General features: G+C 36.6%; 1 protein-coding gene across 11 annotated transcripts in view; it reads right to left on the bottom strand.

The window, feature by feature from the left end:
• TMEM144 (transmembrane protein 144) overlaps positions 1-15,578 on the bottom strand; it is an 82,509-nt gene extending 66,931 nt beyond the window's left edge. For 4 of the 11 annotated variants that reach the window (XR_014310951.1, XR_014310952.1, XR_014310953.1 and 1 more), the window contains exons 1-3: positions 5,140-5,483; positions 1,814-1,992; positions 571-742 (exon numbers count right to left, since the gene is read on the bottom strand). Coding sequence is in view for 6 of the 11 variants with exons in the window: in XM_082727840.1 (XP_082583966.1) it covers positions 571-679 (109 nt within the window). In the remaining 5 variants the exon portion in view is untranslated. Of the gene's footprint in view, positions 1-570; positions 743-1,800; positions 1,993-5,135; positions 5,484-15,561 lie in introns of those variants that run through there. The other 7 variants (XR_014310954.1, XR_014310955.1, XM_082727842.1 and 4 more) reach the window with 5 other exon arrangements.
• Between the last annotated feature and the right edge of the window lie 3,913 nt (positions 15,579-19,491).

The raw sequence follows: 19,491 nt of genomic DNA, 5'->3' as shown, positions 1-19,491 counted from the left end.
GTGAACAGGTGTGGTACTGAGGGAGCCTTGGAATGTTGAGGGGTGTGTGAGCAAGCACATCTCATGCTTTCCTATGTACCTTTATTCTTCTGGGTGCCATTTTCTGTGCTCACCTAGTGTTGTATCAGAATCAAAATGGCACATAAGCACAAAATCCATGTTGTGCTCAAACTGTTCTCTATTATATGAAGTGTTTTTGCAATTTGCGTTTTCAAAACAAGTGTATATTGGTAGAATTGACTAACTTTCTTCTTCTGTAAACATACTAGATAAGGCTAAACGTCTTTCCTGATAGTCACTCTCCCAGCTTTACCGTGAAACACAACCTTAAGACTAATCTATACTGACTAAATCTCAGAAAAAATGAAATGAGCATTATCGAAGGATTTATTCATAAGTTCTATTCATGTGGTGCCAGGTGGAAGAAAATTTGTAGCCATCATTAAAAACAAACAAACAACAGCAAAAAAAAAAAAAACACACACACACACACACACACAAAAAACACCAAAAAAGAGAACTTCACATTTATACATAATTTATAGTTAACTATGAAGGAAGAATAATTACCATCACCAGTATCGTATTTTTTAAGTGGTACAAAGTTTGAGCCAAACAAAAGGACAGCTACAGAAGAGGACACAAAACCAACGGTCAGGTCTGTTCCGTTACTGCTCATGGTTCCAGTACCGCCTGGGAGTGAGCTGGTTCACTTTGCACTTGATGTCCTTTTCAAGAGCTTCTGAAATAAAATAAAAATAAAACCAGTAAGAAGTTGTGAGACGATGAATAAATTGTGATTACTATGTGATATTTATTGAACTTTTCAAAAAGTAATGCTAAAATTCCTTCTTCCAGATAAAAAGTTAGGACACTATGAAATTATGTATTATGTTCATACTCCATGTTCATTTATTTTTTTCTTTTATTTTACCAACAAATAGTTTTTGATTAATCTACAATTAAAAAAAAAAACAACTTTGTCTTCAGAGCTTGAAAATCTAACATCTTCCAAAATCTGGAGACAATTTTTTTTTTTTTTTTAAGATTCATTCACTGATTTGAGAAAAAGAGAGAGAGTGGGGATGAGGGGGAGAGGAGAGAGAGAGAGAGAGAGAATCCTTAAGCAGCCTCCCCACTGACTCAGAGCCCAACTCAGGGTTCCATCCCAGGACCCCAAGATCACAAACTGAGCTGAAACCAATAGCTGGATGCTTAACAAACTGAGCCAACCAGGCACTTCTGCAGATAATTCTTATTATATTATAAAAAAATTCTCTTGTGTACATGGACTGGCATAATGAAAAGATTTGTGGTGGACCAGGACTCAATTTACTTCAAACGGTTGTTGTGACAATTAAAAATGAAATGACAATTAATGACAATTAAAAATGTGAAGACTTTCAGAACTTATAGTCTGGGGAGCCTGGGCTGCTCAGGTGTTTAAGCATCTGACTTTTGATTTCAGCTGAGGTCATGATCTCAGGGTTATGAGATCAAGTCCCATTTGGGGCTCTGCCTTAGGCATGGATCCTGTTTGAAATTCTCCTTCTGCCCCTGCCCCTCTTTTTTATATAAATATATAAAAAAAGAACTATCAGTGCTTCAAAAGCAAAAGCTTTTAAAAAATTTCAGATAGGAGCTTAAGGGCTGTGGAAGGCCATGGTAAGCCTTGAGATGAGGACCAAACCAGGCCCTGACTTGTGCCTCCTTTAAAGGCTAAATAGCCGAACAAAAGGCTTAGGTCGATAAAACCGAGTAGCACTGAGAAAGGGTCTGTGCTCTGTGTTGTGCGCTCGCCTACGTGACTTACCACACGTTTGCTAGTCAGATAGCGAGGATTTGGCCAGGGTCAGAAATTCTTGGCTGGTCCTTGTGGCCTTGCACGTGCCATAGACTACACCACTGTAAGACTGTGCTGTGCTTACGCAAACTATGTCTTGAGTGGCCTTGAAGTCAGTACATCTGGCACTAGAGGGTCTGCTATTGATGCTTGGGAAAGAGATAATGGGAAAGCTTGAAGGGTTTTCTGTGCATGTTGCAAACACTTTAGTAATCAGCTAAAAATAGATACTTTCTTATGATTGTTTCTGTTAGCTATATAATGCCTCACAGCCTTGAATAAAATTGGCACTATTGGACATCCTCCTTGGTGCTCCTCCTGCCCCCATCTCTTTGTCTCTTGATTTCTTTTCACCATCCTCTTACCCTCACGTTCCTGGTCGATTTGTTGTGCCGGCTGCGACAAAGGGCACGTGTAGATTGTGTTGCTGCTATAGATTCAGGGATTACGTACAGACAAAGGCACTGTCCCCATCGGTAGTACCCTCATGGTGTGTATTAGTTGAAGTAGTTCATGAAACCTTATATCTTTATGACTTAAAAAGAAAAATAACTAAACAGATAAAAGAATCCTTTAAAGATCTCTTCAAGAATTTCTTAAATCTTTTCAAGGTTTAGGTCCTTGAGGTATCCCTTCAGGAACCTCCTAAACTCTTTTTTTTTTAAACATTTTTTCTTTAAAGATTTTGTCAGAGAGAGAGAGAGAGAGAGAGAGAGCACACAAGCAGGGGGAGTGGCAGGCAGAGGGAAAAACAGGCTCCCTGCTGAGCAAGGAGCCGGATGCCGAACTTGATCCCAGGCCACCCTGAGGGTTGATGGAGGGAGGTGGGTGGGGGGGTGGTGGTAAACGGGCGATGGTTAAGGAGGATACTTGTGATGAGCACTAGGTGTTATATGTAAGTGATGAATTACTAAATTCTACTCCTGAAGTCAATATTACAACATATGTCAATTAACTAGAATTTAAATAAAAATTTGGAAGGAAAAAAAAAAAAAAGGAATCTCCTAAAATACAAGAATGACAGAGGTATGGGGCACAATACTATCACCTGGTCAGCAGAACAATGTGAGGCAGCTAAACATCTGTGCAATCTGGTAGCCACTAGCCACATGTGGCTAACTAAATTTCCATTAAAATTAGGTAAAAAAAAAAAATCAGTTCCTTAGCCAAGGTAATTAATATGAAATGCTTGATAGTCACATATAGCCAGTAGTTATCTGAACAATGCAGATGATAGAATATTTCCGACATTGGAGGAAGTTCTATTGGAGAGCCCTGCTAAGCTTATCCAAAAGTTCTGGTTCCCTTTAAAGAAAAGGATCCAAACCACAAATAGCCAAGAATCAGACATTCTTCATAACATTAGAAAAGGTTATTGAATATAATTTACTCTTTTAGTTGTATAATCTACCTGAGGAAAAAATAACACAAATGAGTCATTTTATTATAAGAGGTAATCAGAATCTTCCCACAATATCATTTTGAAATCATATTTTGTGCACTGACTTTTTGGTTCACTTCATCTCCTTAAGCCCTCTGGAATGGAAGGTAATCAATCCAGTCTTTTTTTCCCCTCCAAATTTAAAGTTATGATGACTTCTTGGGGTATGTGTTGAATAAAGTATATCTGAAATCAGCTTTCCTTGCTGTTTTATTTTACAATGATATTTACGATAAAGGTATTTTAGGGCACCTGGGTGGCTCAGTCAGTTACACGTCTGACCTTGGTTTAAGTTCAGGTCATGATATCGGGATCCTGGGATTGAGCCATGCATGGGGCTCTATGGTCAGTGGGGAGTCTGCTTGGGATGCTCTGTCTTCCTCTGTCCCTCTCTGCACCCCCCTCCATGCTCCTGCTGGTGTACTCTCTCTCTCTCTCAAATAAACAAATAAATCTTAAAAAAATAAAGGTGTTTCATTTTTCCATGTATTGTTCCTTATGTGTTCTTGCAGAGAATATTAAATATAGAACTGCCTATGACATATATCCTTTGGCATTATTAAGGATAATTTAACTGAAAACAGGGATAACTTTAAAATTACTCAATAAATCTTAGTAAGAAAAACATCTATTTGAAATTATATGTGTTTTCTTAAAACAAACCAAAACAAATGCTGGTAAGGCAATATCTTCCTTGGGGACATAATTGAGGAAGAGGCCCTGAGACACACTGAAACACTGACATGATAACACTATTTCAATAAAAATAATACTGTTATTGTTAGGCACAAGTAAAGTTTAGCCCTGCAATGGCTTACATGGAATATTGCTCAAGGTTCAAGCAGGTGTACTGCTGCTAAAATATCAGGACCATAATAGCTCAGAGGAACTGGAGTTACCTGGGAAGGATATCACGGGACTAAGAAGACACATGATTTGGTGATAGCTAAGAAATTAGTTTTTTTCCATTTAAATTAAAATAAGCAAAGTGAAACAAAACCTCTATAAATACAAACTGATAAGAGAACGCCTAACTTTCAGAAGTGAAAAGATGGCTTTATTAAAGACCATTGACAGCCCTCTTAGATTTCATTGCTATTGCAGTAATAATTTGAAGAGCTAATCCGAGTGCATGAACTGCATTTTGACTGCTGAGTGAACACTGTCAATATTAAAGTTATATCCTTCAAATAAATGAAATTTATTGCATATAGCTCCAGTACATTTCAGAAAGCAAGTGACCTAATTTCAATGTGGGCTGGCAAGTTGGCAATATGCACCATCGTTGAGGAAGAATCTACCTTCCTAAATCAATAAAATTTATATGCAAAAGTGAAGCAATATCACTTTTAGCACATAACTCCCAATTCTTTTTAGTGCAGACTTGTTAACAAGTCTCAAACCACTTAAATAAAAGAGTCTTTAAGTGCTTGCCTTCAAGTGTCCTCTGATATTTTAGTCCTTTATTTTTATTTTTGTACTTCTATTTCATTTATTTGTAAATGTTTTTCCTTTCAATTTTCCCTGTCAATTTAAACTTCTATGTAGACCTTTTTTTTGGTTAGAACTTGGCACGTTCTAATCAATAATGCTTCTTCTACGGCAACTAAGATTTCAGTTTTAGTTTCATGTTGATTTCCTCAACTCTCCTGGCAAGATCTGCCGACATCCTCGGTAAAATTCTCAGTGCTTGAACATACTTGTTCTGAGCTTTGATCTTTCTTTGTTTCTTTTTTATTCTGAGCTTTGATTTTTTTTTTTTTTTTTTTTTTTAAATCATCAGCGCATTCTGAAAAATCAGGAGACCTCCACTGCAAAGCTACCGGGTTCCTTGGAGTTGGTTGCTCGTACTCACTGCGCTCCGGGCTGGCGCTGAAGCTCCCTCCAGCTCAGCACCCTCTCCGGTGTCTCCCCTGCGCAGCGGCGGAGCCTGCACCCGCCTATTCCCCAGCTGCTGGGACAGCCCCGCCGGCCTTTACTTCCTGCCGGGACAAATTATCTATGACTGGGCGGGAGAAGGGCGGGCTCTAGCACCTATGACCCGGAGGTCTGTTGTCTCCGTGCGACCCGGCTGCCCCGCCAGCCATTATTTCCTGCGGGGACAATTAGGGCGCAACGCCTGGAGAAGGAGGGAGCACTGCAATAAAGGAGACGTGGAGGCCGTCCAGGGCTGCAGGTTGAGAAACCCCCTCTCTAACTGCTGCTAGAAGAGCATGGTCTTGTGACTCACGTGACCCTGAGGCGGCTTCCCCTGACCCTGTGTGGATCAACCAGCAAACTAGAAAAGCTTTTGTATATTTTAAGAGATGAGGGAGGGAGCTCTGTGCGAGTCATCCTCTAAAGCTGACAGTTAGGTGGTATTTGTACTAATTATGAATGAAACAAAGGGCCAAGGGATTTCATACAATCATAAAAGGCTGCCTAAAGCTGAATTTGTTATCACCATCAAGAAATTCTTCTGAATCACTAATGTCAGTAACATCTCTGTGGCATCACAAGATTTCACTGGTAATCACTGATCATTTCTAAATGCACACAGACCAGTTTTTCTGTGTATTTATCTAATAGGTACTGAGTACCATGTGAGAACATATGTTCTAGGTCTCTGAAACTTGATTGTACATGATGATCACTGAAGAGGTTTTCTGCTTTAGTTTTTTTTTTTTTTTTCCTAAGGTTTTATTTATTTATTTGACAGACAGAGATCTCAAGTAGGCAGAGAGGCAGGCAGAGAGAGGAGGAAGCAGGCTTCCTGCTGAGCAGAGAGCCGGGATGTGGGCTCGATCCCAGGACCCTGGTATTATGACCTGAGCCAAAGGCAGAGGCTTTAACCCACTGAGCCACCCAGGAGCCCTTGCTTTATTTAGTTTTTTATAATACTAATACCTGGACCCCACAGCAGACCAGCTGAAATAGAATCTCTGGCAATGTGGCTTAGGAATCATTTTCTCCTCCAGATGATTCTAATGTGTAGCCAGTCTTGAGAATCACATTCTAGATCAACAGTCAAATTTTATTGGTGGGAAGAATTACCGGGAGGAGTTAAAATACTGATTCCTGACATTTCAATTTCGATTTTGAGAAACATTGCTCTAGTCCTCCATGGTCAGGGATGTAGCCATTAACTGCATATGGCTATTTGAATTCAAATTAGAGTAAACATTCAGTGGCTCATTTGTACTGGAAACTTTTTAAGTGCTCGATAGTCACATATGCAGATTACAGAATATTACTATCATTACAAGAAGTTCTGTTGGACAGCACTGTTCTGGACTTAAGAGCCCTGGGAGTACAGCAGTGACCTATAGGAGTCCTGCCTTGATATGGATTCCAGAAGAGCAAAAAACATAGATATGAACAATTAAGTTCAGAAAAGGGGAAGTGCTGGGTTTTGTCCTAGTCCAAGAGATCAAGGAAGGCCTCTCTGAGGAAGTGACAGTTAACAGAGACAATTCAGTAGTTGGTAATGACTGTAGAGTTATAAGAGGAAGGAAGCATAAGGACTGCTCAAAGATGAGGTATCCTGGAAGGAAGTCCTGCTTTAAACAGTACTCATGGGGCACCTGGGTGGCTCAGTGGGTTAAAGCTTCTGCCTTTGGCTCAGGTCATGGTCTCAAGGTCCTGGGATTGAGCCCCGCATCAGGCTCTCTGCTTAGCAGGTAGCCTGCTTCCCTTCCTCTCTCTCTGCTTGCCTTTCTGCCTACTTTTGATCTCTGTCAAATAAATAAATAAAAATGAAATCTTTAATAGTAGTCATATTCATAAACAATAATGAAAAAGCAGGGGTGCCTGGATAGCTCAGTTGGTTAAGCAGCAGACTTAGGATTTTGGCTCAAGTTATGACCTCAGGGTTGTGAAACTGAGCCTTGCCTCAGGTTCCATACTGAGTGTGTAGCCTGCTTGGGATTGTCTCTCTCTCTCTTTCTCTTCCTCTCCCCCTCCCTGCTCATGCTCTCTCTCTCTCTCAAAACACACACACACACACACACACACACACACACACAAACACAAACACACACCCAATAGTGTAAGCAGCAGATGGGAAGGAAAAGTATCACATTATATAAAGAATTAAGGAAGCTAAGGCTTTTCACCTAAGGTAAGAGATTAATTCAGAAATTCAGAGTTCAGAAAAATTTTGAGGAAACAAATTCTCCTTTCCTCACAAACCCTCTCTCACCCCAAAATATGAGTGAGTGCCTAAGTTCAACTTTGAATTGTTTCACTTCATGATTTCAGGAGACCTCAATGATCATGTGGTTCATTCTTGCTTCAGATTCACATTGAGAAACTGAGACTCACATTATTGTGAATTTCCTAAAATCTTAAAGTGAGTTGGGGGCTGAGTCAGGATTGAGGACATTTATTAAAGGATGTCTCAAGTCCAGTGCTTTTCACATCATGCCATAGACTTAATCCAAACCCAGATGGTCCTCTGTTTAAACTAAAATTCTTCTTTTGAGAAGAATATGCTCATAAGGTATTGGGGAGTGGAAGCACTCTATACTCTTATGAGTAGATCTCCATTTTTAGTGAGCCAGGATCCCTGAACTGTAACCCTCAGAGAAGTTTCCTGACCCTTTTTTTTCTTCCTGAGAGACAGGAAAACTAGAAGGGGCTCAGATCACCCAATTATTCTTCTTCCAAGTCTGATAAAGCTCTGATAAAGATGTTTATCTAGAAGACTAGGCTTTATTTCAGAGAACGGAGACATTAATATGCATTAATGTCTAAACATAAAAGCCTATATTGGAAAAGTTTGGGAAGGCAATAGAAGATCCAGGTTAGCTGTGTATACTAGCCATTTATCTCTAGAAAATTCATTTGCTCTCTCTAAACCTGTTTGCCTTTTTATGTTATTACTGACATAATAAGATCTGTGTACCTCATCCTTTTATGTGGTCGAAAGATAAAATGTATTAAAAAATATCATTAGAATTCTGGTTTCTGCTATGGCATTTGAAGACCTTGGGAGTTATCACTCCTGTCATGCAGATAAGAAGAAAGCTGAACACACTGAAAATCAGCAACTCTTCTTACATCTACCAGATAATTGAGGTCACAAGGTAAATCACCTCCCTGAAAACTGCAAAGGTAGGTAAATGCAGAGAATCATACCTTATGACCTCACTGGAGCCAGTAATGGGTAGAGGGCTCTTCAACAGTAATGGTGAGGACCCAGTGACCAGGGAGCACCCATACCTCCAGGAGTTGACCTTCAGGAGTCTTGCTAGGTTCTCACAGTAAAGATCAGAGAAAAATTTCCTCTTGCCTCAGGCAAAGGGAGGGGAAATGTAGCCATTATGAAACATGCCCAGAACCTCCGTTCTCTGAAATAAAGCCTAGTCTTCTAGATAAACATCTTTATCAGAGCTTTATCAGACTTGGAAGAAGAATAATTGGGTGATCTGAGCCCCTTCTAGTTTTCCTGTCTCTCAGGAAGAAAAAAAAGGGTTAGGAAACTTCTCTGAGGGTTACAGTTCAGGGATCCTGGCTCACTAAAAATGGAGATCTACTCATAAGAGTATAGAGTGCTTCCACTCCCCAATACTTTATGAGCATATTAAAAGTGTTCCAACAATAACAGTGGATTACAACTGAGAGGGCTGCAAGACACAGACACAGTTTAAGGACTTTCTAGGAAAGCTGAAAAACAAAACAGGAGACAGAAGGAAGGATATTAGGAGAAACTGAAACCTATGACATCTACAGCTATAGCAAATATTAAACACAACCTAACTCTGGCAAGGTAAAAAGAAAATCTCACACTAAAGGCCTGCTTACAACAGTGCCTATTATTTGATACATCATATCTGGCTTGTAAAAAAAAATTACAAGACATATTAAAAGGCAAGAAAAAACACATCTAAAGAGATAAAGCAAGCCTCATAACCAAATTCAGATATGGTAGAGATTTTGGAACTATCAGACTTCAGATTTAAAATACCTATTATTAATATGGTAAGAGCTCTGTTGGAGAAAGTTAACATACAAGACAAAATGTGTAATATGGGTGATGAAAACTTTAAGAATGAAAAGAAAGTGCTTTTCATTCATTTTAAGAATGAAACCAACACTGCAACTGAAATGAAGAATGCTTTTTTACAGCCAAGAAATAGTCAGTGAGCTTGAAGATTTGGCAATAGAAACTCTGCAAACATAAATGTAAAGAGAACATAGTATTGAAAGAACTCAATAGGATATCTGAAAACTGTGGAAAATTACACACAAAAAAGTGTAACACAAGGTAATGAGAATACGGAAAGAAAAAAGAGAAAGGAAGAGAAATATTTAAAGTAATAATGGCTGAAAATTTCCCAAAATTAATGACAGATGATACCAAATCAGAGGTCTAGGAAGTACAAACACTAAACAAGGTAAAACCAGAAAATATTTACATGTGGGCATATCATATTAAATTGCAGAAAATCAGATGAAGAAAAGTGTTGAAAGGAGGCAGTTTGGGGGAAAATACCTTATCTACGGATGAACAAGGGTAAGAATTTTATCAGCCTTTTCTTCAGAAACCACGCAAGCAAGAAGAGAATATAGTGAAATATTTCATATTGAAAGAAAAGTCCATCAATCTAGACATCTGAATTAAGTATAATTATCCTTTTAAAAGTAAAGAGGAAATATAGACTTTCTCAGACAAAAACTAAAGCATTTTTAAAATTAATTAGTTGATTAATTTATCACCAGTAGGCCTATCTTGGAAGAAATGTTAAAAGAAGTTTTTCATAGAGAGGAACAAATATAGTTCAGAAAATTGGATCAAGATGAAGAAAGGAAGAACGTTAGAAAAAAAGTAAATGGAGGCAAAACTAAGATCTTTTATTTGCATCCTTAATTGCCCTAATAGATAACTTCAAAACAAATAGCAAGAACATACTAGGTGGTTATAGCTTACATAGCTTATAGAATAAGTAAAATAACAGTAAAGTCAGAAGGGACATGAGAGAAGAATTGTGAATAATTTACTATAAAGTACTTGCACTATCGGTGAAGAGGTATGGTGTTATTTGAAAGTGGGTTTAAATTGGTTGTAAATGTATACTGCAAACTTTAAGCAATTGCTTAAAAAATGGTAAAAAAGAAGTTTAACTGATAGGCCGAGAGAGAGAAAGTGGAAAAATAAAATGCTTAACTGAAACCAGAGGAAGTAGAAAAAAAGGGGAAGACAAAGGAAACAAAGAACAGGATAACAAATAGGAAACTATAGTAGGTATTAATCCAATTCTATCAATAATCATTTTATTTATTTATTTATTTTTTAAAAGATTTTATTTATTTGACAGAGAGAGATCACAAGTAGGCAGAGAGGCAGGCAGAGAGAGAGGGAGAAGCAGGCTTCCTGCTGAGCAGAGAGCCCGATGCGGGGCTCCATCCCAGGACCCTGAGATCATGACCTGGGCCGAAGGCAGAGGCTTAACCCACTGAGCCACCCACGCGCCCTCAATAATCATTTTAAATGTGAGTGGTCTAAATACACTAATTAAACAATAGAGCAAATAATATACAGAACCCAGATGCATGCTATTAACAGGATACCCACTTTAATTATAAAGACACAGATTAAAAGGGATGGAGAAAGATATACCATGGTAACACTAATCATAATGAAACTGAGAATAGTTACTTTAATTTTAAAGAAGATTTCAGAACAAGGAGATTATCAGGGACAAAGAGAAGCATAACATAATGATAAAGAGGTTGACTTTCCAAGAAGACACGGCAATCTTATCTATGCACATTATAGCAGAGTGTCAGAGTACAGGAGGCAAAAACAGTTAAAACTGAAAGAAGAAATCAACACACATTTACTATTGTGGTTGGAATCTTCAACACCCCTCCAATAGTAATTGATAGATCTAGTGGGCAAAAAATGAGTAAAGATATAGTTGAATTGAATAGCATTATCATCATCTGGATCTAATTGACAGTTATATAATATTTCATCCAATCACAGTAGCCTAGACATTCTCCTTAAGCTCACATAGAGCACTGACCACCATAGACTACATCTTGACAAGTTTAAAAGAATAAATATCATAGAATGTGTGCTCTCAGGCCACAGTGAAGTTACACTAGAAATAAATAACAGAGAGATAGTTGGAAAATCCCAAAATATTGGAATATAAACAACATGCCTAAATAAGTCATGGATCAAAGAAAGTTCTCAAAATGAAATAAAGTTCAAACTAAATGAAAATGAAAATGCTCTTTATGAAATTTATGAAATGAAGTGAAATCAGTGCTTAGAGGGAAACTTATAGAATTCATACATCAGAAAAGAAAGTTTTGAGATAAATAATCTAACTGTATACAGTAGGAAACCAGAAACAAAAACAAATTATATCCTAAGTAAGGAAAAAAAAAAAGAGTAGAACTTAATAAAATTGAAAACCAGAAATCAATAAAGAAAATCAATGAAACAAAAAACTGATTATTTAAAGAGATCAATAAAATTAATAAACCTCTAGCCAGACTAGTTAAAAAAAGAAGACACAAATTACTATTATTAGAAATGAAAAAGACATATCACTACCGATCCCTTGGATGTTAAAAGGATAATGAATATTCTGAAAAATGCTATGCTCAAATATTTGATAATCTAGATAAAATAGACCAATTCCTTGAAAGACACCATCTGCCAAAACTCATTCAAGGAGAAATAGATAATCTGAATAAGCCTATATCTATCAAAGAAATTGTGTCAATTAATAGTAGCCTTCTAAACAGAAAGTATCAGGTCCAGATGAGTTCACTGGTGAATCATACATTTAAGGAATAACTTATTCTAATTACCTATGATCTTTTCCAGAAAACAGCAACAAAAACACTTCCTAAGTCATTCTGTGAAGCTAGCATTATCCTAATACTAAAATCAAATAAGGAAATTACAAGAAAGGAAAATTACAGACCAATAACTCTAATAGATGCATTTATGCAAAAATCTTCATCAAAATATTAGCTAATATAAGCTATGTAACAGTGTATAAAAACGAATTATATGCCATGACCAAATAGGATTTATCCCAGCTATGTAAAACTGATTCAACAATAAAAATAAGTTTCTGTAATCTATTATATCATCAGGTTAGAAAGGAAAAGTGCATGATCTTATCAATAGATGCAGCAAAAGCATTTGACGAAATCCAATACCCATTCATGAACAAACTAGGAAAAGAGAGGGAACTTCCTCAACTTGATAAAGAACATCTGCAAAAACCTACAGCAAGCATACATAATGGTAAGAAACTAGATCTTTCCCCCTAAGATCAGGAGCAAGATAAAGGTAATCCCTCTCACCACTGTTTTTAAACATTATCCTGAAAGTCCTACTTAATAAAATAAGAGAAGAAAGAGAAATAAAAGGTATACAGACTGGAAAGGAAGAAATAAAACTGTGTTTGTTCAGAAATGATATGATTGTATATATAGAAAATTCCTAAGAATTGCCAAGAGAACTCCTGGAACTAATAAACACAGAAAGGTTACAGGATACAAGGTTAATATAGAAAAGTCAATTGTTTTCTTGTATACCTGCAATGAACAATAAAATTTATAATTAAAAACAATTCTATTTATGTTAGCACTCATTAAAATAAAAAAAATACTATAAATCTAACAAAATACTTGCAAGATCTATATGAAGAAAACTACAAAATTCTGATGGATGAAATCAGTGAACTAAATAAATGGAGAGATATCCCATGTTCATGAATTGAAGAATTAGTAATATTATGATATCACTTCTTCCCAACTTGGTTTATCAATTCAATGCAATCCCAATAAAAATCTCAACAAGTTGTTTTGTGAAAATTGACAAATCGATTCTAAAGTTTATGTGGAAAGGCAAAATATCCAGAATAAGTAACACAGTACTGAAGAAGAAGAAAGTTGGAGAAATGACACTACCCAACCCTATAACCTGATCAAGGCTTATGATTAGGTATTGCAATGAAGACAATGTGGTATTAATGAAAAAATAGATACAGATCAGTGGAACAGAAAATAGAGCCAAGGACATAGATTTCCACGTATGTAATCATCTATTCTTTGACAAAGGAAAACAGGCTATTCAGTGGAGAAAGTATAGGCTTTTCAATAAATGGTGCTGGAACAATTGGACACCCATGTTCAAGACAAAGTTAGATATAGACCTTACACTTCTCATAAAAATTAACTTAATATGGTCCATACCCTAAATGTAAAGCACAAAACTTAAACGCTTGCAGAAGATAATATAGGACAAAATCTAGATGAACTTGGGTTTGGTGATGAGTTTTCATAAACAACACTAAAAACACAATCAATGAAGTAAACAACTGATGAATTGGACTTATTAGAATTAAAAAAGTACTACCCTGCAAGACATTATTAAAAAAATGAAAAGGCAACCCTCATACAGGAGAACATATTTGCAAAATACATACCTGATAAACAACTTTCATCTAAAATTATTTAAAAGACTCTTAAAACCCGACCATACGACTTGAAAAGTGGAATAAAGATTCAAACAGATGTCTTACTAAAGAAAATACAAAAATGGCAAACAATCATATGAAAAGATGCTCAGAATAATACATCATTAGGCAATTTCAAATTAAAACAGCAGTTGCAAATTAAATTGCATTTTAAAGCCATTTTATACATAATGAAATAGCTAAAATCCAAAAAACTGACAATGTGACCTAATGGTCAGTCTGTGGAGCAACCAAAACTCTCATTCCTTGTTGGTGGGGATGCAAAATGGTATGGTTCCTTTGGAAGACAGTTGAGGGGTTTCTTCAAAGTTAAACATTGTCTTACCATGTTATGCAGCAATCACATTTCTACGTATTTGCCCAAATGAATTAAAATTTATGCCTACACAAATGTTTATATCGGTTTTATTCATAATTTCTAAAAATGAGAATCATCTGAGATCTCTTAATTGGTGAGTGGATAGATAAACCATAGTACATCATACAATAGAATATTGTTTAAAAATAAAAAGAAATGAACCATCACATTACAAAAAGACATGGAAGAATTTTAAATGCATATTGCTAAGTGAAAAGAGCCAATCTGAAAAAAAAGACACACTATATGTTTCCAACTGTGTTCTGGGAAAGGCAAGACTATAGAGACAGAAAAAGGCCTGTGTTTGCAAAGATTTCAAGGAAAGGAGGGGATGAATGAGTATGTGAAGCACAGAGATTGTAAGGGCAGTAAAACTACTCTGTATGATACTGTAATGTGGATATATGGCATTACACATTTCTCAGAACCCATAGAACTGTACAACCTAAAAAATGAGCCCTAATATAAACTACGGGTTTTAGTTCATAATAATCTATCAATATTGGCTCATTGATTGTAATGATGCAACACATCATTAATGTGCAATAATATATACCAATGCAACATGTTAATAATATGGGATATGTGAGAGGGGAGAACGGTGGTATATAGAAACTCTGTCCTATCTTCTCATTTTTTCTGTAAATCTAAAACTGTTCTAAAAATTAAAATCTATGAAAATATCACTTTAAGTTTGTGATTATTTTATAGCAGTTATATTCTTTTCTCAGTCAGATGAACTGTACCAAGTATATAACATTTAAAATATGGTGATATACATACATATGTATATATATTATATAATTTATATATTATTTGTTGATCTTTTTCGACTATTCACTATGAGAAGTATTTACAAAGTGATCATCTACTGTCAAGTACTATTTTACTTTCTTATAGAATCAAAACCAATTGTTACCCATATGTAATCTCTAAACTTATGTTTATCATTTTATGATCCATTGGGGTAGGTATGGATATAACAACTTTAAAAAAATCTCAGTTATTTTCTCTCTTTGCCCTAGTTGCTAAGTGATCCTAGAGAATCCTGTAGGGTGTGTGCTCCCGCTCCCCATTTTGGGGGTCTCTATATATAATGAAAAATTATGAATTGTGGGATGACAAAAAAAAACCCCTGCTGATTTGTCAGATAGTGTAATCCTGTACTTTAGTGTTTAAAAGAACTCTTCCTAGGTTCTTTAGAAAAGAAGGAAACAATTTAACACAAATAATTTTCAAGAAGAGTTTTATTATATAATGAAAGCAAATAAAATTTTCCAAGAATAATTTGAAATTGGATAAAATTTACTACGGTACTCAAAATTGATGACTTAATGTTGAAATAAGTATTCTTGTCTTGACTCATAGCATATTTGTCAGTAAAATATTTTACAATAAAGTTTATATTGATGAATAATAAAACTATTACCTTATGTTGACTTTTTAAAAGGGTTCGCAAAAGTTCGTATTTCCATAAGTATAGTAAACCAATGATGGTTTTAATCTCCTGTTGTGAGTTAAAGAAAACAGTATTTACTTATTTGTTTTATTTATATTAATTTCATAATGTCTTTGAAGCAGTGTAGAATGGGAACACACAGTGAAATAATAAGAATGAAGGATAAAACACAGGGAACTTAAAGAAAAACAATCAAGATGAAACAAAAGGCACAGACCCTAAGGACTCACATAATTACTATAGTTTAATTTCAATTTTCATCTGAGTTTTACAAGGAAAAAGGCAAACAGTTGGTTTGGATAGTTTACCATTTAACTGCCCATTTTTGGTGAAATAATTATTTAGGAAAGAAAAGCCCTTTCCAGCAGTAAATTTTTGAAGGAGCTTTATAAAGTTGGAGTGGGTCACAAAAGGTCTATGTCTGAAGCATTTTTAAAGCTACTATGGAGTATCCCTACAGCCTTACTATTCATATACTCATTGGACAAATCTTTATGGAGTGTGTACTATAAAAAATCAGGCACTGCCCCAGGCATTGGAAGTAAACAAAATTCCCTGCATTGACTCAGCTTTTGCCTTACTAAGGGGAACCAGATAATAAGGAATATATATAGTATATTAAATAGTAATATATGCTGGGGGAAAAGAAACAGGAGAAAGGGATAGTGGAGAATGTGTGTGGGTGTGAGTGCATGTAGGGATGCTATGTTCTTGGAAGAGCAGCCAGGAAAAGGCTCACCCAGAGAGAGACACTTGAGTAAAGACCTGAAAGAGGCAGGGGAGAGGGAGAGGGAATGGCGAGCACAGGCCAGGGAGCATATCTGAGGAATGGTGAAGAGGTCACTCTAGCTGGGACTAAAGTGAGAGAGGAGATGAAGTTGGAGAGGTAACGATGAATAGGATGTAAGTCATCAAGAGCACTTTGGTTTTTTCTCTGAGAAAAATTGGGAGCCACGGAAGTATTTTGATCACAGGAGATGTACTAGTTATCTACTGCTGCACAACAGATTATCCCCAAATGGAGTGGCTTGAAGAACACAAAACATTTATTATCTCTCACAGTTTCTGCGAGTCAAGAATTCAGGAGCATCTTGGGTGGACTCTCACTGAATGTCTCCTAAAGCTGCCGCAGGTGTTGGCTGAGGTTCCAGACATCTGAAGATGTGGTTCTAGAGGCTCTACCTTCAAGTTTCCTTACTCACGTGACTGTCAAGTTGGGTCTAGCTGGTGGTGGAAGACCTCAGTTCCTCTTCACATGGGCTTCACACTGGGACTGCTTGAATGTTCTCATGACATGATGCAGCTTTTCCCAGTGTGAGAAATTAAAAAAGTGGAAGTATCATTGTCCTTTATGACGTAGCTTCTGAAGTCACACACTATTGCTTTCACAGTATTCTGTGGGTCACGTGGCTCTTCCCTGATTCAGTGAGAGAAGAGATTACATGATGGCATAGATACCAGGAGTGGAGATTGCTGGGGACTGACCTGGATGCTGACTACTAGGGAAAAAAAGAAGCGAAATACTGGAATAATACCCTTGAATGGGTATGAGCAGGTGGGATCTAGCAAGAGAGCAGAAGGGATAGCCTTTGTTAGGTGCACAGAGAGGTCACCCATAGTAATAGTATCCAGGTGCAATTGCAAGAGGGTGGGAAAAAGTGGTGGGAGTTGGAGCATATTCTCTTCTGTTTGTTGTTATTGTTGTTTTCTGCTTCTCAGTTAGCTAGAAAATAATGTGATAGATCAAGAATGAGGACTGGGAAGAAGGTTTTTGGAGGCTCATATTTCAAGTTTATCAGTGTCTCTCAAGTGATGCAATGGTCATATCCTATTACTTGCTTCATCATATTAATAAGGAGAAAACCCCCTCTTGTTGGCCATTGTTGTATTCTAAGAGGCACAGCCTGAGTTTTAGCAAAGTGAAAGGAAACCAACTCTGTTTTGTTTTATTTTGTTTTCATTTTAAAGACTGATTTTTTTTTTCTGTCTCTGGTCTTAAGAATTTTTTATGTTTATAACATGGAAACTTTCAGCTATAAACATACTTTGATTTGCAACCAGATCACTTTTTTACTTCTGCTTAAGGAATAGGATAAAATACAGATAATTTACTGTGCTTAAAGGAGACTCTAAAATCTAAGACATGGTCTTTTCCTAGCCCAATACACCTGAGAGCCTGTGGGAAAAACCTGTAGACTAAATAAATCCGGTTTACTGACTCATTGCGATGTGGGGGATTGCACGTCAAAGGAATCCATGGAGTGTTTCAGCAAAGGAAGGAAAAGAGTTAAGGACTTTGCAAAAGAGTGGAGTTTAGGTGTAATGTAAATGCATCAGAGTTTTGATGGGCTCAAAGCAAAGTAGTGCTATCTGTAAAGAGGCCAAAATCAGTCCAGAACTAAAATGGACCTTTCTTGGAAACATTTTAAAATAGTTGTCAGATATTATGTGCAGAGACCCACTATCTGAAACTCTACAGATGGCCTGGAAATCAAGGCTGCTTTGCTGCCTCACAACTTAACTCTTCCAGACAAGAGTGGGATGTTTTTTCCTACTGAAATCATTTCAAACAAAAGTGTTTCTGATAATCTGTGATTTTAGAGAAGATTTCTCGGTAAGAAATCAGGAGATACTCTAAGAATTGGGCTTATGGTTGCATCGTGTATTTGGGAGAAATATTATTTTCCGATAAAGTTGCATTTGACTTTATGGCAGAGAAGATTTTTGTGTTATTTTACTTTCTTAGCTGACATTATTAAAAGTTCCTAGAGCTTAAAATATTGATGCACAAGGCGTGGTCTCCTCCTGGGTAATCTTGTTCAAGACACTTAGTTTGTACCTAATAAGGAAGTTGGAAAAAATCCTCACCAGTCTTTGTATATAAAATTAAACCTCTTTTATTTTTAATACCCAGATTACAGTGTCTCCCACACTATGTTTACAAGACCTCAGCATCCAAGAGTCTTGCAGTTTTGTCTGCCAATCTCCAAAGGGAGCCTCCCAGGTGTTCACACTCCCAGTGTGACATCTTTCTTATTTCTCCTTTCTTGTTCTAGCTTCCCCAGGCTAGCCACCAAGTAGTCTAAAAAAGATCTCCTGTTGCTGTGACTGATGAGTATGTGGCACCATAGCCATGTTCTCATAGCTATAGCTCACCAAGGGAGCAGAGCATTGTTGGTTCTAAAAGGACCTCAGAGGATGTCTCTTCTCTATGATATGGGTGTTGGAGTATTCTGTTCATGCTATCTTCTAGGAAAGCTACTTCTGTCTTCTGTGACTCATCTCTTACAAGTAGTCCTCAAAAATTATAATAAACAATCCCCCCCAAAAAAACAAAACAAAGAAACAAGTCAACCAGTAATAATAATAATGATATTAAAACTAATAAAAAAATGAAATCCATATTCTCACAGATCTAGCTCTGATTCTACCTTACATACTGACTGATCGAACCACAACACTTGACTTTGGCCTATAGGTCATCACAATTTTGTTAAGAACAAAGGACATGCCTTAAATTTGTATCGTTGGAGGGCTCACCTGTTGATTATCTAAAAATAAGGGAACAGTTTATCTAGGTAATTTAAAGTCTATATCTTTAGATGATGAACAACTTATTACAGTGCCACATTCACATAAAAAGTTTTTACTTAGCTTTACTCATCAAAAATGTAGTATCTCTTGAGCCAGATCTTAGCCAGGATATCCTTTTGCATAAATCATCTTTAACATGTCCTCCAATGAACATGTATGGCCTCTCATACCTTGATGGTTGGCATGACCATGCGATTTTTCTCAATAATATCTCACAGGGTCTCACAGTCAACATAATACTTATGGTGGAATGCCAAATGAGAAGTGTCATTGGGGGTGTGGATGAAAGTCACAGAAAGGAAATGA

The sequence above is a fragment of the Mustela nivalis genome, assembly GCF_964662115.1.
Source record: "Mustela nivalis genome assembly, chromosome: 4".
Classification (NCBI taxonomy): Eukaryota; Metazoa; Chordata; class Mammalia; order Carnivora; family Mustelidae; genus Mustela; species Mustela nivalis.
This window is presented reverse-complemented; position numbering and strand designations above follow the sequence as displayed.